Source organism: Schistocerca serialis, chromosome 3, assembly GCF_023864345.2.
Source record: "Schistocerca serialis cubense isolate TAMUIC-IGC-003099 chromosome 3, iqSchSeri2.2, whole genome shotgun sequence".
Taxonomy (NCBI): Eukaryota; Metazoa; Arthropoda; class Insecta; order Orthoptera; family Acrididae; genus Schistocerca; species Schistocerca serialis.
In genome coordinates this window covers 411191259-411216204 of record NC_064640.1, presented here as the reverse complement: position 1 = coordinate 411216204, position 24946 = coordinate 411191259, and the positions used below count along the sequence as shown (strand labels likewise).

At 40.2% G+C, this 24946-nt stretch overlaps 1 protein-coding gene across 1 annotated transcript in view; it reads left to right on the top strand.

The window, feature by feature from the left end:
* LOC126470278 (nonsense-mediated mRNA decay factor SMG7-like) overlaps window positions 1–22004 on the top strand; it is a 212297-nt gene extending 190293 nt beyond the window's left edge. Inside the window, exons 20-21 of the mRNA XM_050098027.1 lie at window positions 14635–14841; window positions 18167–22004. Of these exons, the coding sequence (XP_049953984.1) occupies window positions 14635–14841; window positions 18167–18262 (303 nt within the window). The 3' untranslated portion in view covers window positions 18263–22004. The remainder of the gene's footprint in view (window positions 1–14634; window positions 14842–18166) is intronic.
* Window positions 22005–24946: the final 2942 nt, after the last annotated feature.

The window sequence follows — 24946 nt, the reverse complement described above, 5'->3', positions numbered from 1 at the left end:
CGGCACACCTGAAATCACTCTTACTTCAGAAGACTTCTCTCCATTGAGAATGACATGCTGCGTTCTGTTATCTAGGAACTCTTCACTCCAATCACACAATTGGTCTGATAGTCCATATGCTCTTACTTTGTTCATTAAACGACTGTGGGGAACTGTATCGAACGCCTTGTGGTAGTCAAGAAACATGGCATCTACCTGTGAACCTGTGTCTATGGCCCTCTGAGTCTCGTGGACGAATAGCACGAGCTGGGCTTCACATGACCGTCTTTTTCGAAACCCATGCTGATTCCTACAGAGTAGATTTCTAGTCTCCAGAAAAGTCATTATACTCGAACATAATACGTGTTCCAAAATTCTACAACTGATCAACGTTAGAGATATAGGTCTCTGTTCGACGTCCCTTCTTGAAAACTGGGATGACCTATGCCCTTTTCCAATCCTTTGGAGTGCTACGCTGTTTTAGAGACCTACGGTACACCGCTGCAAGAAGGGGGGCAAGTTCCTTCGCGTACTCTGTGTAAAATCGAACTGGTATCCCATCAGGTCCAGCAGCCTTTCCTTATTTGAGCGATTTTAATTGTTTCTCCATCCCTCTGTTGTCTATTTCGATATCTACAATTTTGTCATCTGTACGACAATCTAGAGAAGGAACTACAGTGCAGTCTTCCTCTGTGAAACAGCTTTGGAAAAAGACATTTAGTATTTCGGCCTTTAGTCTGTCATCCTCTGTTTCAGTACCATTTTGGTCACAGTGCGTCTGGACATTTTGTTTTGACCCACCTACCGCTTTGACATAAGACCAAAATTTCTTAGGATTTTCTGCCAAATCAGTACATAGAACTTTACTTTCGAATTCATTGAACGCCTCTCGCATAGCCCTCCTCTCACTACATTTCGCTTCGCGTAATTTTTGTTTGTCTGCAAGGCTTTGGCTATGTTTATGTTTGCTGTGAAGTTCCCTTTGCTTCCGCAGCCGTTTTCTAACTCGGTTGTTGTACCACGGTGGTTCTTTTCCATCTCTTACGATCTTGCTTGGCACATACTCATCTAACGCATATTGTACGATGGATTTTAACTATGTCCACTGGTCCTCAACACTATCTGTACTTGAGACAAAACTTTTGTGTTGAGCTGTCAGGTACTCTGTAATCTGCTTTTTGTCACTTTTGCTAAACAGAAAATCTTCCTACCTTTTTTAATATCTCTATTTACGGCTGAAATCATCGATGCAGTAACCGCTTTATGATCGCTGATTCCCTGTTCTGCGTTAACTGTTTCAAATAGTTCGGGTCTGTTTGTCGCCAGAAGGTCTAATATGTTATCGCCACGAGTCGGTTCTCTGTTTAACTGCTCAAGGTAGTTTTCAGATAAAGCACTTAAAAAAATTTCACTGGATTCTTTGTCCCTGCCACCCGTTACGAACGTTTGGGTCTCCCAGTCTATATCTGGCAAATTAAAATCTCCACCCAGAACTATAATATGGTGGGGAAATCTACTCGAAAATATTTTCCAAATTATCCTTCAGGTGCTCAGCCACAGCAGCTGCTGAGCCAGGGGGCCTATAGAGACATCCAATTACCATGTCTGAACCTGCTTTAACCGTGACCTTCACCCAAATTATTTCACATTTCGGATCTCCGTCAATTTCCTTCGATACTATTGCACTTCTTATTGCTATAAGCACGCCTTCCCCTTCACTGTCCAGCCTGTCTCTGCAGTATACATTCCAATCTGAGTTTAGGATTTCATTACTGTTTACATCTGGTTTCAGCCAACTTTCTGTCCCTAGTACTATATGGGCATTGTGACCATTTATTAATGAGAGCAGTTCTGAGACCTTTCTATAGACGCTCCTGCAGTTTACTATTAGCAATCAAATCGTTTCTACTTAGCCATTTTGAACTTTCTAACTCATTTTTTAGACATCTATACTTCATATTCCTGCTTCATTTTCTGCATTTTTATATTTTCTCCTTTCATCAATTAAATTCAATACCTTTTCATGATAATCCTCTCATGGACCATGGCATTACTCTTGTCAGCTTCCACAGCAGTCAGCTGATATAATTAGGATGAAAACAGCTAGAATTTTATGTTCATGTAACCAACCTCACAGTAATTTGTCACATGCACAAAAGGGGGCCCTGGGGCATATCACTGCAGATAAAAACATTATCGCTCTGCAGACATGTGAGAACTATCATGAAAAAATCAATAATGTTTTGGATCTCACCAATTTTAAAAAAAAATCGGAAGGATCTGACTACAAAGATTGCATATTGTGAATGCTATAGAGTCTCCCATCCATGAGTTAGCTAGACACCTTGCCTCATTGCTGCAACTTTTCGTTGGGGAAACAGATAATCACATTAAAAATTTATATCATTTCATTGACAAATTAAAGGAAATGCATGTGGGACAAGGTGATAGCCTTGTTTGTTATGATGGTGTGTCATTATTTAACACAGTTCCAGTAAACAAAGCTATCTTATGTATAGATGATGATTTTCCAGCGGATATTGTGGAGTTATTCAGACACTGCCTCACCATGACCTATTTTCAATACAATAATGATATTTTACAGACAGATTGATAGGATGGCTGTGGGGAGTCCTCTTAGTCGAGCTGTTGCCAATTTGTTTATCGAGAACTTTGAACAACAGGCATTGCACACTGCCAGAAAAAGACCAGCCTGGTGGTAATGCTATGTCGATGATACTTTCACAGTATGGACATGTGGGTCAGAGGAATTTGCTGTCTTCCTAGTACATCTCAACAGTGTCAGTCCAAAAATACAATTTACTATGAAGACGAGAATAACGGCCATCTGAATTTCTTGGATGTGTCTGTTATCAACACGGGGATGGTCTGTTGAGCCATAGAGTATACAGAAAAGCCATGTGTACTGACCATTACCTGTATAAAGATTCTAACCACCACTCCAGACAAAAAAGAGGGGTGATTAAAACCTTGGTAGATAAGGTGCACAAAATTTGTGAACTGACTGACTTAGAAGATGAGCTTGAACATCTACAGCTGACATTCAAGAAGAATGGTTATTCTAACAAGGAGATAGATAGAATACTTTGCCCTAGGGAGAGAATCAGGACTGTTGAGGAATATAAAATTACTTGTAGTTGGTACTACAAAAAGAATTGTTAACACCCGTCTTGAACACATGAGAAATTGCTGCGTAGTACATACTGTAAATGTGCCATAACAGAACATCTTTACCAAGAGGGTGATCATGAAATAAAATTCACTGAGACGAATGTCATATCGAAAACATAGCATTATCATGTGCGTATTTCTATAGAGGTTATTGAGACTTATACACACCATAATAATTTTAACAGAAAAGAGGAGAGTGTTAAAGCAGACAAAATTTGGATGTCAACATTGCAACATAAGAATGATGATGGATTACTTCAATCGAGAATGTTGGCGATACCAGCGACAGTCTCATAGCCGATGCCACATGATAGACTCTGGTGGCCTGTACACTGCCTATATAATCAACACTCCCTTGAGTTCTAGTTGCAGTTCGCCATTTTACGTCCAAAGGTGTCTCCTGCAGTCAGAGAGGAAATGTTACGAGAATGTTTTATACATGGGCCACAGCCTAATAGCCCAGAAGTTTTAAATGATGGACTTATTGACAAATAGCAAACACGGATTCAGAAAATATTGTTCTTGTGAAACACAACTAGCTCATTATTGTCATTAAGTGGTGAGTGCTGTCAACAGTTGACATCCAAATGACTCCATATTTTTACATTTCCAGAAGATTTTTGACACAATTCCTGAGGTAACTTCTAACCAAATTGCATGCCTACAGAATATCAACTCAGTTTTGAGACTGGATTCGTGATATACTGTCAGAAAGGTCAAAGTTCATAGTAATTTACAGAAAGTCATTGAGTGAAACAGAAGTAATATCTGGTTTTCCCCAATGAAATGTTTAGGTGCTCTGCTGTTACTGATCAACATAAAAGATGTAGGAGGCAATCTGATCAGCCCTCTTAGATTGTTTACAAAACATTAAAAGACAGCCTCAGATGATCAAAATGGTTTAGAGAAGATATCTGTGTGGTGCAAAAAAAGTAGCAATTGTCTCTAAATAATGAAAATGGTAAAGTCATCTACATGAGTATTTAAAGGAATCCACTAAGTTTCGGTTACACAATAAATCACAGAAATCTAGAAGTTGTAAAGTTAACTAAGTACTTAGGGATTATAGTTATTCGTAACTTAAATTGGAATGATCACATAGATAATTTTGTGTGGAATGCAAACCAAAGACTGCAATTTATTGGCAGACACTTAGAGAATGTTACAGATCTACTAAAGGGATTGCTTACAATACACTTGTCAACCATCTTCTGGAGTACTGTTGTGTGGTGTGGGATCCACGTCAGATAGGATTTGATGGAGGAATCGAAAAAGTTCAAAGAAGGGCTCATTTTGTATTATCACGAAACAGGGGAGGGTGTGCCACAGATATGATACATGAATTGAGATGGCAGTCATTAAAACAAAGCCTCTTTTTTTAAAATAAATAAATAAGAGAATTCAGAGCTCGTGTGGAAAGATTTGAGTGTTCGTTTTAATATATGTATAAGGCACACACATTCTTTACATATATATGTGCCATACAAACACAAAAGGAAAAAATCTGTGCACAAACCACAACTAAGGTATCACCTACTTGGAAATGTACTACAATCCAAATGCCTGATAGGTGCAATGAACGGCTTGAAAATTCCATGTTAAGTCACAAAAAATAAGTATCTAATAATACATGAATGTAATGAAATTAAAGTGCATAAGTCCTCATTCATTCCTGTACTAAAGTACAAGAAGTCAAAACCAACCAAAAGCCTGAAGTAGTTCAGTACATAAGCCCTCCTTGACTCCTGTATTGAAGAAAGAGATGTCTTAAATCAGTATAAGAGTTAGAAGTGTATGCAAAATCACAGTCAATTGCCGGACAACAAAACAACATAAAGATATTCGTAATGTAATCATATAACAATTAAATTACTAATGTATAAAACACAAAGGGGGGGGGGGGGGGGGGGAGGAGAGATGTGCACAGGCAACCAGTACTAAAAATAATACTGAGAGTGATTGTGATTATATGCACAATATACCAACGTAATTTTTAAGCCTTCTGTATAATTGTGTGAACAGAATGTCCATTAATACAGATGTAGGAGGTCATATCAGTTGTGTGTGCAATCCAGAGATTGAGCTGTACAGAAGTTCCCCCTTCCTTGAAGTAAGAATAGCATGTAAGTACAAAGGGCATGGAGGGGGTTATAACATAGCTGTAAAATAATAAATGTTACAAAGTACCAAACAACAGTTGCTGAAGCCTAACAGATACCTTATATCTTATACACTATTTATTACACAGCTGCCGCCCCCCCCCCCCCCCCCCCCCCCCCACACACACACACACACACACACACTCACTTACTTACTTTAGCCCTTTATGCTAACATGTTATTCTTACTGAAGTAAGTTATTTTCTACAAGTATGAATTTGTGTGTGGCTAGATATCTAGTTGACACATACAACCGATATGACCTCCAGCATTAGTACTTGACTTTCTGTTCACACATTTGTACAATCATCCATGTTGCTCACATCTCATTTGAGTACACGCCTGGCCACCATGGGGCCCCAGCCATTGCAGCACTACTTCCTTTTCCATACTGCAAGTCTATCTTTCTATTGTGCTTTTCTCCTCCCTATTTTCCATTGGATGGCCTTCTTGGTGCTGATTGTGTGTGGTTTTTTTTTTTTTTTTTTTTTAAGGCTTTCTACACCTTTCCATTATCAATTATATGGTCCACTTGTTTGGTTTAACTTGATACTTCCTTTCTAAATTTTACAGAAGTGTGGATCATGCAGGGATGGTCACCCAGCCCAGCATATGTTCCAACTTTGTGCATTTCTCTCTTCGAACCCTTCTTTCTTGTAACAGTACTATGCACAAAACCCAGCATGGTAGCAATTCTGTTAGGGGGTGGGGGGTTGGTTATCTGCATGGTGGTTGACCCCTGACTGTTGGTGTCTCAGCTGGAAACTCCCCACGTATGTATGTGGCTGGAGCATGGGGATGCCGGGCAACAGTGTAATGGCCAGATAACCATTGCTGTGGATGGGTGATGTCCATGGGGAGAGTTTCCACTCGGAGTGGGTAGCACCGTGGCAAAAGATTTGGTCATAAGCGAATTAAACTTCCTTCTGCTGGTGGTCACATGGCCCCACCAATCTCTTCTGAATTTAAGCTGTATTACAATGCGGAGGGGTAGGACTCCAAAATATTAGCTTCCCTTTTCTGGCTAAGCCATGAGAGGAACATAGAGCTCAGAGGCAAAGCGAGAAATACTCCCCCTTCCCCCAAAACTTGGTTTGTTCTAGGACGGACGAGGATTCCTCTTTTGTTACAAAGCCATTGTTCTTTGTTGAACATACCGAGGACAGGTTTGGGCAAGTGGCAGCAATTTCAAAAATTAAAAGTGGCTTAGTTCTGCTTGTTACAAGCTGAGTGATATTCTGTCACTATACCTCCCCCCCCCCCCCCCCCCAATAAAAGTTTGAATATTGCACTGGGTATCATTTTCAACTGAGATGTGCATTAGGTCCATAATGTCCAGCGGAGACTAAAAGACAACAGAATGAGTACTGGTGTCTTCATCTTGGCCTTTGAAGGTGACTCATTGCTTGAGAAGGTCAAGCTGTATAGTTTATTGCTGTGATGTCAAGCTGTATATTCCTCCACCAATGCAGCACTACAAATGCATGCGATCGATTTGGACACTTGTGTTCGCGTTGCAACACCAGTGCCATCTGTAGGGATTCTGGCTGTCAGTTGCACCCGAATACTCCTTGTGCCCCCCACCCCCTCAAAAAAAAAAAAAAAAAAAAAAAAAAAAAAAAAAAAAAAAAAAAAAAAAAAAATCTATGTCAACTTTGGGGAGCACCATTCCTCCTGTTCACCAGGCTGCATCATTTTCAAATGCGAAAAGAAAAATCAAGCAATACAAGACCCTTGACAGCCTCACAGGTCACTATGCTAAGAAGAAATATGTTCACCTACATCTTACAGATATGATACTGGTGTGTGCTTCTGCTATGACGATGTCATCCACTTTAGTGACTGTGCCATCGCCCTTCGTGTCTTCTACATCTAGCCCTCGGGGCTGTCTGACAACACCAACTTCCGTGGTGGTTGGGGGTCCACATCCTGCTACTTTGCCCATATCCCCTTTGGGAGCACCAACTCCCTGTCCACTAGGGACATCAGTCCCCAACCCCTGGCTGGAGAACAACACTATCCTCCAGCAACCCTTAACATGAAGGGTTCCCTCGGGATGTTCCTTCAACAGGAGTCTCCTGTCCTGCAACTAGGTGCCAGTCAGTTGCTGAAGGAGCCACAGTTTACATTTCGTAGGGCTTTTTGTTCCTCGTCTGCCCCATAATTTAGGTCAGACAAGCCCTCGCAGAAGTCTAAATCGCCTAAGAACAAGAAGTAGTAGCCTTCCAAAAAGAGGGAAATTCTTATGGCCTCCATGCTGCTGTTCCGCCTCCGTTCCATCTCTGTATCCAAGGCAGCATTCTTGATGCTTCCTATAGCCCTGGACTCCCACCCCTCCATGCACCCTGATTCAGAACAAATGTGTATTGGTGGTGTATCTTTACAACCAGTGACAGCAGGTGGCACTGAGGCATAACCTGCCTCCTTGGTCCCTTTATGCCCCCAACCCCCTCCCCCAAGATATTGATAGCATGATCCTCTAGTGAAATTGCAACAGTTTTTTTCCCTGTCACTTGGCTAAGTTACATCATCTTTTGTGCACTTCCCTTGTTTATTTTCATCGACCTCTTGGAAACTTGTTTCCCAGCAATGTGGACCACTACCCTCTGCAGCTATGGGGGTTATTTTAAGAACCACACTGACTATGAAAGAGTATCTGATGGTGTTTGCACTTGCATTCTGGACTCTATCCACAGCAAACATGTCCCACTCAACACAACTATGGAGTCCGTGGTCGTTTGTGTGAAGACATCTCTGGAATTTACCATCTATTATGCGTATCTCCTTCCTGTTGATGAAGGGTCCCAAAACACATTGACTGTACCATTTTCTGAGGTCTCCCCCCTCCCCCCCCCCCCCCACCCCCACCCTTCCTAATATTGGGTGACTTCAGTGCCCGCAGCCCTTTCTGAGGTGGAGCTAAGACCACTGGCCACAGTAAAGCTGTCAAAAACTTGCTCGCAGAGCTCAATCTTTGCCTATTGAATACTGGTATTCTCATACTCAGGTCTTCCGTCCATCTATTGGAGAGGCCATGATAACCAGTGCGACAGTGATCATTTTCCAGTCGTTTTGACTCTGCCTTGGCATCAGTTGCCTGGATGTCCACCCAGATGGGGTCCCTCCCAAGCTGATTACGATACTTTCACTACTGCCATTGCCCTTCACATATTGCCACATGGAGGTATCGATGAGGTTGTCCAGAGTACGATTGAAGCCATTCGATTGGCAGCTGACTTGACAGTCCTTTACCTTGGTGGACTCCCAAAATCTCCATGGCCATTAGAGATCGCAGGCTGGCTCTCCAACGTCGTAAGCGAGATCTTTTGATGGAGCACCTCATTGCCTTTAAATGGTGTGGTGCCTTGTAAAACGACAGAAACGAGAATGCTGGGAGCAGGACGTTGCTACCATTGGATCACATACCACTCCTTCACAGGTTTGGGTGAAGATTTGACATATCTGTGGACACCATTACCCACAGGTGTAGCTGGTATCTCTATGAATGGTGATGTATTCATTGATCCAGATGCTCTTGCCAAACATTTTGCTCTTCATTATGTTTGAACTTCTGCATCTGAGAATTATCAGCCTGCATTTTGTGTCCTCAAACAGTGGATAGAGAGAATTCCTTTTACTGCACATCACCTGGAACCTTATAATGATCCGTTCAGTGAGTGGGAATTCCTCAGTGCCCTATCCCTTTGCCCTGACTTTTGCATCTACTGTTGCTCCTCAACTGTGGGTGTTGAACACTGACTGCGTGGTGCCATATGAAAGATGCAGTCCTTGGCCCTCGTGTTCAGCTTCCAGTTTTCCACTGCCAAGACATGAGTCATACACTTCTGTCATCATCGTACTGTCCATCCCCAACCTGAACTCTGCCTCGAGGACCAAATGCTCAATGTGGTGGAGTTATATAGTTTTTTGGGATTGGTCTTCGATCTCCAGTTGATGTGGTTTCCCCATCTTCACCACATTAACCAAATGTGCTAGTCACATCTTAATACTTTTGCTGTCTCAATAACACCAGCTGGGATGCAGACCACTGTACACTTCTGCACCTCTACAAAGCTCTAATCCTATCACATCTTGATTGTGGGAGCCTGACGTATGGCTTAGCATCACCCTCAGCATTATGGATTCTGGACCCAAATACACCATTTTGGTGTCCGACTTGTGACAGGTGGCTTTCGGACCAGCCCTGTGAACAGTGTACTCGTGGAGGTGGGTGTTCCTCTCCTACAGATCAGTTGCCCACAGCTGCTGCTCAGCTATGCAATACACATACACTGCTCCCCTGAGCATCCAAACTACCATGTCCTTTTTCCTGGTAGGGAGAGCTACCTCCCACAACAGAGGCCAGAGTCTGGAGTCATGATCAGAATTCACATGCGGAGGCTCTGCTCTGAAGCCCATCTATCTCCTGTCACCTCATGTCATGGAGAACAAGGAGAAATCACATGCACCCCCGTGGGGTGTATCCTGGTCTTAGATCTGCCTTGACCTCTTCTTTGGAATGAAAGACTCAGTAGAGCTATGGGTTTTCACCACCTGTCCCGGGACGTCCTTGATACATTTCCAGGCTCAGACATGGTATACACTGATGACTCCACAGACAAACCAGATTTGCCTACACACATGCAAGATGTAGCGACTATGCTCTCTGCCAGATGGATGCAGTGCAATCACTGCAGAATTAGTGACCATTGCTTGAGCCCTCAACTGCCTTCGTTCTTGCAGTGGCAAGTCATTCTTAATCAACAGTGACTCCTTGAGTATTCAGTCTCTCAATCAGTGTTTTCCATGACACCATTGGTTGTAACTACCCAGGATCTCCTGTATGACCTCCACTAACACTTGACAGTCATTTGTCTCAGGGGGAGCCTTGGTCACATTGGGATACCAGAAAATTAAGATGCTGACTGGTTGGGGAAGTTGGCTACCAAGATACCAACTTTGGAAATGGGGGTGCCAGGATAATTGTTGGAGGCTTGTAATATGGGTTGGTGTCCCTGGTTTCTTCGAATAAACTGCGAACCATAAAGGAGACCGCAACTGTGTGGCAGTCTTCCCTTTGTGGTTCTGGCAGGGAATCTGCGCCTTCTGATAGCTTCGCATTGGTCACACTTGGCTAACCCAGGGCCACATCCTCCAAAGCGAGGATCCTCCCCTCTGCCAGTGTTGTGCCTGTCTCACTGTGGCTCACATCCTATTGGACTGCCCTAATTTGGCCACCTTACAGCAAAACCTTAAACTTGCTGACATGCTACATCTGGTGGTAGCAGACAACACCAAAGCAGCTGATTTGGTTTTACATTTTACCCGTGACAGTGATTTTTACACATCCGTATGACGTAGGACACATTAGCTTTGTCGGCCAATTAAGGGGTTGGAGCCCCCCCTCCAAGCCCCCCCCCCCCCCCCCAGCAGTCTGGCTTCTGTCCTTCCCACCTTTTTTATTCTTGTTATTCTTTGGCATCTGTCGTTGGTTGATAGACACATCGTCAATGTTCTCTTTATCTTCTGCCTGTGGCTAGCTTTCTTGTAGTGTGGAGAGTGTGTCCCCAGTCACACGTGTCCCAGGAGCCTCCAGCTGCTTTCTTGGCAGGTATATCCCTACGTTCATCATGGCCATTTTTACTGATTTACTTTTATACCAACTTACAACATAGTATTAGGGGTAGGAATGGTTCTCTCTTAACTATGCACATGTAATGTCTTTGTCAGTATGATCTTTGGCTTATGTTTGTGACGTGTTGGATCATACTTGTATGCTGGACTGCCAGTGTTTTGGGTGCTGTTGGTCAAGCTATTGCTTTGGTACTATAACTCTAAATCAAATGTATTCACATTTTGACCATGACCATTTTATCCTTCATACATGAAGGCATGCATGTCATGGTGCCATTGTAAATTTTTTCTTAAGTATCTGAAGTTTAACTGGATACTTTTGTTGGATCTTGTATCCTCTGTTGGTGTTTCATTACTTTTTCTTCTGGTTTGCCATTTGTAGGGTCCTGGGTAGCACGAGGATGATAAGTGACCGAAACAGGCTGTAAACAAATTGACTTACAAGGATGAAGTGCATCTGCTGTTCTGAAATACACTGGTATCCAAAATTAAAGCAACAAACAGAAATTTTGCAAGGTTGCGTTATTTTGCTACAAAACATTATGAACGGGAGGTTGCCAAGTAGAAACACTGTAAAGAATACAGAAAGTAAACGATTGCAACATGCGTAATGGTAGACGAAAATGTCTTCCAACTTAACGGATTTGCACACGCATTCCAACAACTGGTTAATGTGTTCAATATAGGGTGTGACGACCTTTGGCAGCAATACAGGCTTGACAATAATGAGGCGTGCTGTGAATTATGTCATCAATCTCATGTTGGTGCCGTAACATCCGTTCTTTCAGCGGAGCTGCTCACAAGTCTTGGAGAGTGTATGGCAGATACTGACATGATGCAACCCATCTCCCTAGTACATCCCAGCCATGCTTTATGGGATTCAAATCAGGAGAGCGAGCAGGCCATGCCACATGTGCAGTATCTTCCATTTCCAAGAAAACTTCAACCACCCACGCTCCGTGAGGTCGAGTATTATCTCCCATCATTACGAAGTGTGGTCTCACAGTATCTTGCACTTGAGGTCCTAAGATCTTGTCACAATACCTGACAGCAGTTAAAACTTGACAATTTCACCCGTACAATTTCATAAAGAGGTGTTATAGTGGTCAATATAATATTTGCCCTCAGCATTAGGGATCCTCCTTGATATCAGTCTCTTTCCACAATGTTTGGGTGTCAAAATCGGATTCTAGTTCCCTCCAGATGCGAATCCATTGAGAATCACTATACAGACCAAATTGGGACTCATCTTTGAAAAGAACATTGATCCACTGTTCGACTGTTCAGATGGCATGTTGACAACTCCACTCTAGACATTCCCTTCTGTGAAGACGCATCAGATGTACACGTACAGAAGTTCTCTGACAATAAAGGTCACTCTGTCGAAGTCTTCTGTAAACTGTTTGCCTCGATACAAAACATCCAGTGGATGCTACGAGATCAGATGCCAGTTGCTGTGCAGTTCTAAGGCACTACCGTCATGCTCGTACAGCCAAATAATGGTCATCTCTTGCTGATGTCACACGTCAGCCGTACCCTGGTTTTCAGGATATAGTTTTGGTCCCTCTAAACTGTCACCACACCCGAGGAACAACAGAACAATTCACATTAAGCCATCGGGCCTTATCGGTTTGCAACTGCCCTGCTCCCATTATTCCTATGGCCCTCCACCACATAAAGTCTCGTAGGCATCTTCTCTGTGCCATACTACACTGTCTGTGACTGTGTACTGTGTACACAGTGATTGTGGATGTAGGACTACCCGGCAGACGCTACCCTGTTTGATAGGAGCCCTGACTTCATTACCATGGTTGTCCGTTGACCAGAATCTTCCATGCAGAACACGATCATACTGACATCTGTTGACAGCTTGTATCATTATGTTATGAATTAAAGACAGGATGGAGAAATAGTGCTTAGTTGCTTTAGTTTTGGACACCAGTGTAGTTCATCAGGGGTGTTAGATTAGACTCTGATAATTTTCACAAAACCAAATGTGATAAGTCTGTGTCACAACTAGGGGTGACTTGTTCTTAAGGGCCAGAAATTTTGTGATATAGTTTTATTCTGTGTATTTTTTCAGTATGGTATCAAACGATTTGAGTATGATTTGATTTAGGTGTAGCAAGAGTTATAGAGACCAGAAGTAATTGGGGCCCAGTTTCCACTGCTATGTTGCAGAGAGAAACAATGTTAACTCTGAACTGCCAGTAGTCAGGTCAAGTCTTGCCACTACTACTCACTCTCACCTTCCCTCAGCGTATCCTTCCACAGCGATGAATCAGATTTCCTGTCCCCACCCAATTCAGCGAATGCAGAGGGCCAGTGTTAGGTGACCCATACTCCCTCCTCTATGCAATATATAGTTATGTGAAAAGTTGTGGTTAACAGTGAGTGAGCAGAAACAAAAGTTATTTTATTTCTATTGCGTGTTATTTCATGGTGAAGGACTTTGGACAACAGTTGGCTGTAAGGATGTAAACCATTTAAGTGACTGAATTAAGAATAATGAGGAAAGTGCTTGTAAAAACAAAATGTTTAATACCGTTAACATTGCTGCATAGATTGATTCAGGGTATAAAATGTCAGTACAAAACCATAATTAATTAGTTACAGAGAACACACTCATTAAGCCTAGTAGTAGTGTGTGTAACATTTTGTGTAACTGGTGATTTAGTGATAAGTGCTTCTGTTGAATTCTCTATTATTGCTGTGTTAATGAACTATACTTATCACTATAGGTGAATGTTTTTTCTTGTGTGTGTTTTAAGATACTTTATCATCTGATTCCATCACATGTGAATCTGTAGTCACAATTATACTGTAAGGATGCTAATTAGAGTCCAAATTATGTTGCAGATTTCAAATATATGGTCTATAGCTTCAAAATTAACTTCACACACACTGAAGAAGGGCATTTCATTCTGTCTAGGTAGAGTTCTTGAAAGTATGATCAATGCCTTCTAGAGAGATTCACGTTCCATTGGGATATTATAATAAGAATAAAAACTTAAGTTATGTAATATTTCTCAAATTTACAGACAGTGGACATATATAATCATGTGACTAATAATATGTTTGCAAGTCATGATACTAATTAGTATAAAATAATCACCCAGTCGGTTTTGGCACATTATTACCATTGACAGGTGTAGAGTATTCACGAAAATGTTTTATCAAAAGCTATAGAAAATATTTCTCTGTACTTCAACATAAAAAACAACAAACTCAATCTTACCAAATTATAAGTACCTTTCATTGTAGAATGAGTTTACATATCGTGCAATTAAATGCATTGACATTTTGCTAAAGTTGGGTTTATTAGTGTTGAAATTTGTGTTTACAGAACTAGTGTCTATAGCTTTTCATGAAACATTTATATGAAAACTTATCTATTTGTGGCATAGAGCATGTGGCAAAGAGTCTGTCTCTTGGGCTACATGTTTCAAAATTGGTGTTATTTATTGGATAGTGGCACTTTCATGCATTTTATGTATAGCTCCAGGTTGTCTTTGTCTACAGGTATAAATTATAATCATTAACTCATTCCATTCTGAGTTGAAGATTAAATGTCAATTCTAACTGTTCGTGTTGTAAAGACAGTGAAAATACTAAACAAAATAAAAGTTTTAATGATTATGGTATTAATGAATTGTTCCATCTGTTGCAGGTAACAGCATGTAATATAGGTAGCTATGCTCCTGGTGGTTCATTATTCCCTATGCCTACCCGTCATTCTGGACCTGGTGGGGACAACACATATAGCCTGTTTAGTTCAACACAGTGGGCCACTCCATCAACAACTCAGTCATCGCAGCAGGGAATGAGCTTTGGTGGCCTGATGAGTGCTAGTGGATCAAGTGGACTTGGAACTCAGGTGTGTGACCCTTTTTTTCCACTTACTGTTTTGAGGAGGGGCAGCAAGATTAGGAAAATGTTATCTCATGGCAGTGGCTGAAAAAGTAAAATGAAATTTGCATCACAAGTGAATTATCAGTCACAAAATGGATGAATGAAGTGGGCAAGAGGAGGCATGGAGATTCTTGGTGGTTTGCGCAAGTTGATTCCCAGAGAGTCAGTACTGAATGCAGTTGTGAATCAGTAATTGAAGATTGATAATAGTAGGATAAGAAGGTAGAGATGTAATGTGTTGCATAAGTTTCCAGTCCAAATTTACTACATCAGTTTGTGGATCTTAGCATGTACCATAGAATTTCTGTCTTGATATGTAAATGAAGGTAGCCTTCTGCCTAGAGCTTTTTTAATGTCACACACACACACACACACACACACACACACACACACACACACACACACACACCCATGACCACTATCTCCAGCTAGAATGAAATGGTGTAGTGTGTTAACGGAAGCAGGAATACAGAGTTGGGTGGGTGGGTGGGTGGGTGGGGAGAGAAAGGGATAGTAGGATATGGGTGGGGGCAGAGAAGTCAGCATTGCCTGGCAGAGCATGCAGGGAATAGATGATGGCAGGACAAGGCTGGCTGTGGGGGAGGTAGGATGTTGACCTCTCTGATGGCTCCAGCCACACCTTTGTCCACATTAAATAAACGCACCAACAGCACCTGCATATTGACAATTTCCATCCCTTCCATGCCATAAAATCCCTCCCCTACAGCTTGGCTACCCTGGGACAGCATATTTGCAGTGACGAGAACTCCCTCGTCCAGTATGCTGAAGGTATCGCAAAGGCTTTCACAGACAGACACTATCCCCCAGACCTAGTCTGCAAACAGATTTCCCATGCCATGTCACTACACACTCTCACTCCACTCTCAAGAACCAGCTACAAAGAAGTGTGTCCCCCCCCCCCCCCACACCATACCCTGAAATGAAGGACATCCTACCAAAGATCCTTCCCACTCTTCCTAAACCAGTGTTCCATCACCCTCCCAACCTCCACAGCATCCTGGTCCATCCCTGTGCCACTCCCAATCCCAGCCTCTTGCCATAGACATAATATTCCAGTGGAAGACCCAGGTGCGAGACCTGCAGTATCCACCTACCCAGCGCTTCCTATTTCAGCTATGCCACAGGCTTGTCGTATCCAATCAGAGGCCAGGCCAACTATGAAAGCAGCCATGACATACAACAACTCAGCTGCAGTCATCATACAGCTTTGTATGTTGGTATGACTACCAACCAGCTGTCCACCAGGATGAATGGCCATTGTCAAACTGTGGCCAAGAACAAAGTGGACCACCCTGTGGCACAACATGCAGCCAATCGTAACATGGTTGATTTTAGTGACTGCTTCACAACCCAGCCCATCTGGGCCCTCCCCTCACCAGCTTTCCGGAACTGTGAAGATGGGAGTTATCCTTAAATCACATTCTCTACTCCCAAAAACAGCAAAATGTTTTGACAATCAATATTATAGGTGATAGCTTCGCTTTTCTTGTGGTCATACTGTTTATATATTAATTTAAACCATGAACTTTTCCTAGTTGTGTGTTCGCACTACTTGACAGTAATGTTACTATGGGCTGACTACACCGCATGTCCTATGCTCTGAAAATCTGCTGTCATTGGCTTGCAAGATCACGTGACATAAGCTATGATTGTCTAATAAAAGCACGTTGCAATTTTGATTTCAGTGCTTTGGAGGCTACTGTGCTGTTAAGTACAGAAATTCGTGTTTATACTTTCGTAATACAAAAGTACACACTGTAAATGTTGCCGAGCGTCAAAGTTCTCTCCAAAACGCATTGTTTTTTACTGGAATGAGGTTTACAGCTTGGAGGGAACGTATATAGTCACTTAAGATGGAAAAAATTTATTTTCACTCAAGTAAAAGTGTATTTTTACCCAGGAAATCCAAGTCCTAAGACAGCTGCCCAGATTCTCCCAAATTATTTATATAGATAAGGAACAGCAAAGGGCCTATAACACTACCTTGGGGAATGCCAGAAATCACTTCTGTTTTATTCAATGACTTTCCGTCAATTACTACAAAATGTGACTTCTGTCAGAGAAGTCACAAATCCAGTCACATAACGGAGACGATATTCCATAAGCACGCAATTTCACTATAAGCTGCTTGTGTGATATAGTGTCAAAAGCCTTCTGGAAATCAAGAAATACAGAATCAATCTGAAATCTCTTGTCAACAGCACTCAACACTTCATGTGAATAAAGAGCTAGTTGTGTTTCCCAAGAACGATGTTTTCTAAACCCCTGTTGGCTGTGTGTGATTTTCTTCAAGGTAATTCATAATGTTCAAACACAAATTATGTTCCAGAATCCTGCTGCGTATCAATGTTAACAATATGGGCCTGTAATTTAGTGGATTACTTTTCTTGAATATTGGTGTGACCTGTGTAACTTTCCAGTCTTTGGGTCGGATCTTTCGTCGACCAAACAGTTGTACATGACTGTCGAGTATGGAGCTAATGCATCAGCATATTTTGAAAGGAACCTAATTGGTATACAGTCTGGTCCAGAAGACTTGTTTTTATTAAGTGATTTAAGTTGCTTCACTACTCTGAGGATATTTACTTCTGCGTTACCCATGTTGGCAGCTGTTCTTGATTTGAATTCTGGAATATTTACTTCATCTTCTTTTGTGAAGGTATTTCGGAAGGCTGTGTTTAGTAACTCTGCTTTGACAGCACTGTCTTCGATAGTATTTCCGTTGCTATTGGGCGTAGAAGGCATTGATTGTTTCTTGCTGCTAACATACTTCACATACAACCCGAATCTCTTTGGATTTTCTGCCACGTTTCGAGACAAAATTTCATTGGGGAAACTGTTACAGGCATCTCACATTGAAGTCCGCACTAAATTTCGAGCTTCTGTAAAAGATTGCCAGTCTTTGGTATTTTGCATCTGTTTAGATTTGGCATGTTTGTTCCATTGTTTTTGCAAGGGTGTTCTGACCCGTTTTGTGTACCAAGGAGGATCAGCTCCATCGTTTGTTAATTTATTTGTTATAAGTCTCTCAATTGCTGCCGATACTGTTTCTCTTAATTCAAGCCACATCTGGTCTATGCTTATATTATTAATTTGGAAGGAGTGGAGATTGTCTCTCAGGAAGGTGGTTTGATGAACCCTTTTCCAGGCACTTAAATGTGATTTGCAGAGTATCGATGTAGATGTAGATATACTTAAACTCCTGTATAATGTAAGTATTCTGAGGGGAAAGGTATTCTTAACACTCAATTGCCAATTTTGTGTTGCAGTCATTGTGGTCAGGACCAGGCCCATCCCCACTCGAGAGACTTCTGGAGCAACAAAAGCGACTTCGTGAAGGACCAGCTTCAAAAAAGGGAACTTGAAACACTAGCATAATTGTTTATTCAGGAATATAACAAATGTGGCATTAATCTTAACTACATATAATTGCCAGATTTTTGAAGCATGAAAATAATTGTGATGCCTGGTAAATGTAATGAAATGCTGTATCGCTGTGTTATTTAAAGTCAACAAAATGCAGTGATCCATACTTTATAATACAGTACCTAAAGTATAGCTATAAGTGTCAGGCAAGTATAGGTTTCATGTTTTGCACTTGGAGTCGATTAATATTGATCTTTTCTTCTGAGGCTAAGTACATTGTATGTAATGAGGTGAACATACTACATTCAAGCCATCCAAATGAAGAAAAGATGCTCGTGTGCAGCATGCACCCGGTAAGTTCATAGGGTAATGGTGCTGTAAGCTTTCAGTCTGAGAGTACCAGAAATACTTGATACAGTATTGTTGAACCACGTAAAAACAACTGAGGCACATATGAATTGACTGCTTTTTATGACAGATTGAATTTCAGTTGAGACTCCCTTGCTACCCAAGCTGGCACTAGATTTTTTCCTTATCAAAATTGTTTCTTGGGAAATGGGAGTTGTAAATACAAGATTGTTTACAGACATTGAATTGGGTGTCAGTAGATGTTGTCTTTCCTCATACAAGTTGGTAACAACTCAGTTTTAAGTATTACCTAGTGTATGACAAGTTTGTAATATGGCAAAGCTTAAAACAGATGAATTTTAGGTGTAACAGAGCTTCTGACAAACAAGTTTTAGTTGTGGAGAGTATGTGAAAAGAGATGTTCTATAAACAGTTGACAAACGAGGTACATTGTCAGAAAACAGTCAATGATTTAGTTAAGTTGCATTGAAGCATGCACCAAGTGTACAGATGGAAACAATTGTAACAGTTCTGTGCTTTTTGTGGTTAACATGGTGACCAAAAATTAAACTTTTGTCAGAATATTCGTTCAGTCAGTGGCAAACAGTAAGTAGCATTTTATTTTGTCCAGTACCAGTTGTTTTGGTGCTGTACCAAAACTCCTTTTGAAACATTCCTTTCAGTGTTTGTGTCAGTCTGTTATGAAGTACTGTGTGTTAAGATTTAAGACCACTGTGTTACTCAGTTTTGTTGTCTTGACTTCAAAAGAACTATGCTCTTCATAAGCTGAAATTTTTAATGTCTGATATTTTCTATGTAGTTTCATTGGCTAATATTTTAGTGTGCATGGGAAGTCACGTGACGGATATTATGTGGTTACTTATCAGGCTTTTGCTCTAACTTACGTAGAGAGTTCTCTAGCACCAATGAAAAGTTTTCTTAAATGTTGCTTGTAAAAAGAGGATTTTGTTAAATCTTAAATCCTTTTGTCTCATATTTTCTCAGTTCCAATAATGTAAAATGATTTATTTGCAGTAATTCAAATACTTAAAGATATGTATCTGAGCTAATGAAACATGTACACACTTTTCCATCTAAGCATATCTTTCACAATTGATGTGAACACTGTGGTGTAAAAAATGAAAATGTATACTATACCGCCCTACCAGTTGTTGTACTGATGTTTTAAAGGCTGATATAAATGTTGAACAATCATATAGTATGCTTTATAAATTTCTAAAGAGGAAAACAGAAAGCGAAAGATAAACATGAATGACATTGATAAAATAGCATGTACTTATCAAAAATGGACCACAATAAGAGGTAATGGAAACTTGACTCTCTGCATCAAAGAGTCCTTCTTTGCAGTCAAGTGCACAAAAAAGAATAATGGGGAGGAGAGTTGGGGGAAAGGGGGGGGGGGGTGTCAGAATAGCCTAGCACCTGGAAATTTTCAAAGGATTTGATGCAAATTCAGTAGGTCGCTGCAAATATCATGATCTTGAACTACTGAACCATATGTTCCTGCACTCAGTCCTGTTGCTCTGTGCCACATTTTTCTTTGTTGCTTTATCTTTTCCTAGTGAGAGAATAGGCACTGTGGTAAGACATTGGTTTTCCATAGTATCACTAATCTTTCTTCCTTTTCATCATCCTTCACTTCATTACTGTCTCTCTTCCTAATTTTATTCTGTTGTCTTCCCACACTCTTATTTTCTTAACGTTTTTGTTTTCCAGTTTCAGCTCTTCGCCATTTCTTTAGATAAATCAGTATGAAACAGCACTTGGCTCTTACGTTTCACCATTTCCCAGCTTTTGTATAAACATATTCTCAGCAAACTTCCTTAATGAGCCCTCAAATGCCGTCAGAAAAAGGTACATAGTACCATTAAGAAACTGTACTTGTTTGAATGTGTAGAGAGATAAAAAAAAGAATACTAATTATACCAAAAAAATTCTGTAAAATAACTTGTCAAAAACCTTGTTTAATTATCCAACCTCATAGGCAACAGGTCATTAAACTCTAATCTTCCTTTATAACTTAAGTATCATGAATGAATTATAGCATTATAGTGATTTCCTTTCACTCTCATAATTTGTGTTCATTACTGTTCTTCATAACAACTGTTGAAAGTGCTTGATGTAATTGATAAAATGGATCTTCTTGTCTCTTAAGGTTTTTACTGTATGTTAAGACAATTACCAATGTGAGGGTACAGCTATCCTTATCTATTTCATTCATGTTTGAGAAATTTGAATTGTGGCAGGGTGTCAGTATTAAAATTTCCTGATGTTAAAACTGTTACTTGTAGCACAAATGTTTGATAGATATATTTTAGTGATACAAATACTGAGGTTTGAAATTGGCATGATTGTTTTGTATTCACATCGTCAAAAATGTGTAGCTACATAAAAGCAATATTGTTGTTAGGATGTATGGATTGTTATGTCTTAGAGGACTATAAGATTGTCTTGCAAATATAAAATTTGTGTTAGCTTTTATTTGATAATAAAGCAAAATGAATAGTCAGTAAGTATAAGTGCAGGAGTTTACCATAGTTCTTATGTTCTAGAATTGTGATATTAGACAGGAAACACAGTGGTAAACAAGTATATACAACATAGAATATATCAGTTGAATTGTCTGCTCTGTACTAATTTTTGTTACTGTTTTACATTTAGGCTGTTTACTGCAGCACACCTGGGGGACAATATTGCAATTACTCAATTTAATTATTTTGAAAAAGTACAGAACTCAGCTCACAGTGAAACAATTCTTTTTTCCCCCCCTTTCTGAAATTTTTACCTGAAAATGTCGAGTTATGTTCAGTTCCTATCAAAGTCTAGCTTAAATGTTTTACGAAAACCTGTTACAACATAAAACTTTGTTATACTGTCAAAACTGTTTTATATTGCTGTACTATCCCAGTAAGGGAAATTACCACTCTCATGGAAGTAGTTTCAATTTCTGTGTTTGAAATGTCTTTAAAATTGTGTGTGTGTGTGTGTGTGTGTGTGTGTGTGTGTGTGTGTGAGAGAGAGAGAGAGAGAGTGCGAGAGATATACTGGTATTTTTAGTCTGGAATTGAATCCTACAGGAAGTATCTGTAACAAAGACATGTTGAACAGCTGCACCAAATAAAAAACTTTTTTATAATTTGTGTAAAGTTGTTCAGAGATTTATTTTATTGAAAGAACCCTTATTGTAATGTTTACAACAAAGTAATTTGATGTGAATGCAAAACAAATATTTACCACTAATGTTTTCTGGCATTATAAAAAATTTCCTTTCTATAGACAACTTTTCATGTGAAGTTTTGTTACTTTTTCATACGTCGGAGAGAAACTGGAAAAAATAAAGGACTCCTTGAATGGTTATTCCAAAAACTTAAACGGCTATGGAATTATCTCTTGTTTTTAACCCAATACATCTATTATGAAGTTCTGTTACCAGATGTCAACATGAACATGTGGGGGGGGGGGGGGGGAGGAAAAAAAAAAAACCTGAAGTTTCTGTCCAAAGTCTCATATGGTTGAGTACAGATTTAGTAAGAGTAATCTTGACAGTATTGCATAATAATTGTGTGCTGTGAAGCAACATCTAGTTTTAGAAATGAAGCTATAATTTCAGTTTGATCTGTTAAGTACATTTGCGTACTGCAGCGTATACAAATTATGTAAAAGTTCTCTTTGTGAATACAAATTGCAGTATATTGTTCCTCTGGGTAATTAGCTGAAATCTGTTGCATAAAAATGATGATAATATGGTTATTACATTTTAATGAATCATTAAACAGTATTTGAAATACAAAAAAAAAGTCTTTGGCCAGATGTGTATGAGTAGCGTAAGTGATTTCATGCCATGCTTGCCTACTACTCTTGATATTCACATTTCCTTTTAAAAGAAAACAGCAGTCAAAAGCAGCAATTTACAGCTACAAAAACAGTTGTAACTTCACTTCTCTTGCAAAAAGTATAATAGATTTTCTTTGCTTTGGTGTCAGTGAAATCCTGCATGACTTTGTTGAAATTCAAAAGCTGTCCCCACACCGGCCACACTGCATCAAGCCAAGCAAAACTGAGGAAATACGTTCAGTACAGTACAACATGTCCGGTGTAGACGTGGCTAAACATTCAACTACCTATGTTCGGTTGACACGGGTTGCCAGCCCACACAGTTGCACCTGGCCAAATGCTGTCATCAGCTACAGTTTAGGCTTCAAAAAACTTATTTTCGCACTTGCCACTGTCACCAGTTGTGTTAACAAAATTGTTAAGGCTAGATTTAATATTGGTGCAAAGCCATGCTCTTATGAGTTCCAAAGTACCGGACACAAGAATTGTGGCACGAGACTGTAGCAGCCAGCGTAGTTGAGTAAAAGGTACTGTTGGCTATATTTCACTGCATCTGCTGTTCAGAGTGGAAGGTGACAGTGAGTGATAAACATTGATGCTTTATTTGTTGAAAAAAATGTGTGGATCACCAGTGTGTTTAATGTGTCTGTAGCATGTAAAGGAAAAATTTCTATGGTCAGATATCGAGAAGGTGTTCTTTCCGACATGCAATGACAATGATTTACAGCTCAAAACAAGCAGTTTGGAAAGTTCTGTCATTTATTGCAGTGAAAAGTAAAAGTAAAATCCTCAATAAAGTTGTTCGAATGCATCAGTGTGAAATACACCAAAACTGTGTAAACTACTTGTATCTGTTGATCTTTTTTGCTTCAGCTCCAAAATAAGGTTTGATAGGTTTCTTCTGTATGATCTTGATATATTAATATGTACTGATTATGGCTACAATACCAAGGAAGACTTAGGAATGAGGAAAAACTCAAAAGAAGTTAAAGACAAGGCAGAAAAAATTAATTTAGAGGAGCATGGTGTGAAGAACAGTAACATAAATGGCAGATCCAAAGGTGAGGTAGTACTGGGAGAAGAATACCATGCATCTTTCAATGTGTAAATGCTGTTTAATCACAGTGCCTCACTCGAAAAGACTTTCTCATGTGACAGACACTGCATGTTTTACTCATTTATCTATTTATTACAAAGTGTTTTTCTCAGGGCAATACTGCTATAGGTCTTTCAGGTTGCTGTGTTAGCCCATCATACATTGAAATTTATCTTTATTTCTTTATTATGAAGCTTTTTGCTTCTGTAGGGGGCTTGACACAAGTTGTGTAGGTGCATGGTAGAAACTGAGCTGGAAACATTACATGTAGCAACTGTTGCCATTTTGAAAGATGGACATGCAACTCCAGCCCTTCATTTGTCATCTGTTTCACAATACCACAGATATTTCCCAGTAAGACACTACATTTAATGTATGATTTGTACTTCCAACTTATTCTCACACTTCTTCATTTTTTCAAAACTTCCATTGTCTTATTTGATTAATTCTTATGGAACCATTGTAACATTTAAGTTTCTGCCTGCTCCAAATACGTGCCACCCTGAGCAGTTGGACAGTTCACCCCCCTCCCCCCCCCCTCTCTCTCTCTCTCTCTCTCTCTCTCTCTCTCTCTCTCTCTCTCTTTGTCTAGAGCCAGCTCTGGTGCAAATCTAGGAATCAGTCAGCAGAGGATTTAATTTGCACGCAGTCCTACAGTTTTTTCTGTTACTTGCTACTTTTTTCACGTTGCAATGGTTTGTTAATGTGAAAAATGCAGAGTCCACATTAAGCTGTAGGTCCACTAGTAATTGTGTAGAGAAGTTTGAAGGCCAGAGGAAGACAGTGGCATACTACCTCCAATATGATCACACCCAGTAAATCACTGTGGTGTTGAGACCAGCCTTCAAATGGAGGAAGGCTTTTCTTACTGTATGGGCAATGCAAGGAAAATAAATTAAAACTTATTGTATCTTTTGATCTTTTTGGTCCTTATTTTATTGAACTGGGTAACATTTCACCAATATATTGTTTCTCATCAGCTTCATGTTTCACCTTTAATGTTATCATTGTGTAACAATCCCCCTCCGTCCTCCCCCCATCCCCCCCCCCCCCCCAAACCAATCTCCTCTCCCCCATGACACTATCTGGTGATGACATGAGGTCAGCCACACCAATTTTTGGCACACCATTAACTACGGTGAAATTTAGGAAACATAACTTTTTCTCCTTATTATAGTCTACATTTATGATATATTTATTCTGTCCCCAACCCCTTCCTTCTTTTCCTTCAAGAGAGAGAGAGAGAGAGAGAGAGAGAGAGAGAGAGAGAGTCAATAATGTTAGTTGCCTTATTATACAACCATGGGGAAAGTTCTGGGCTTCGGTCAAGTAAAATTGTGTGATCTTTCCCAAGACATGGTGTCAGTAAATTGGCAATAACATT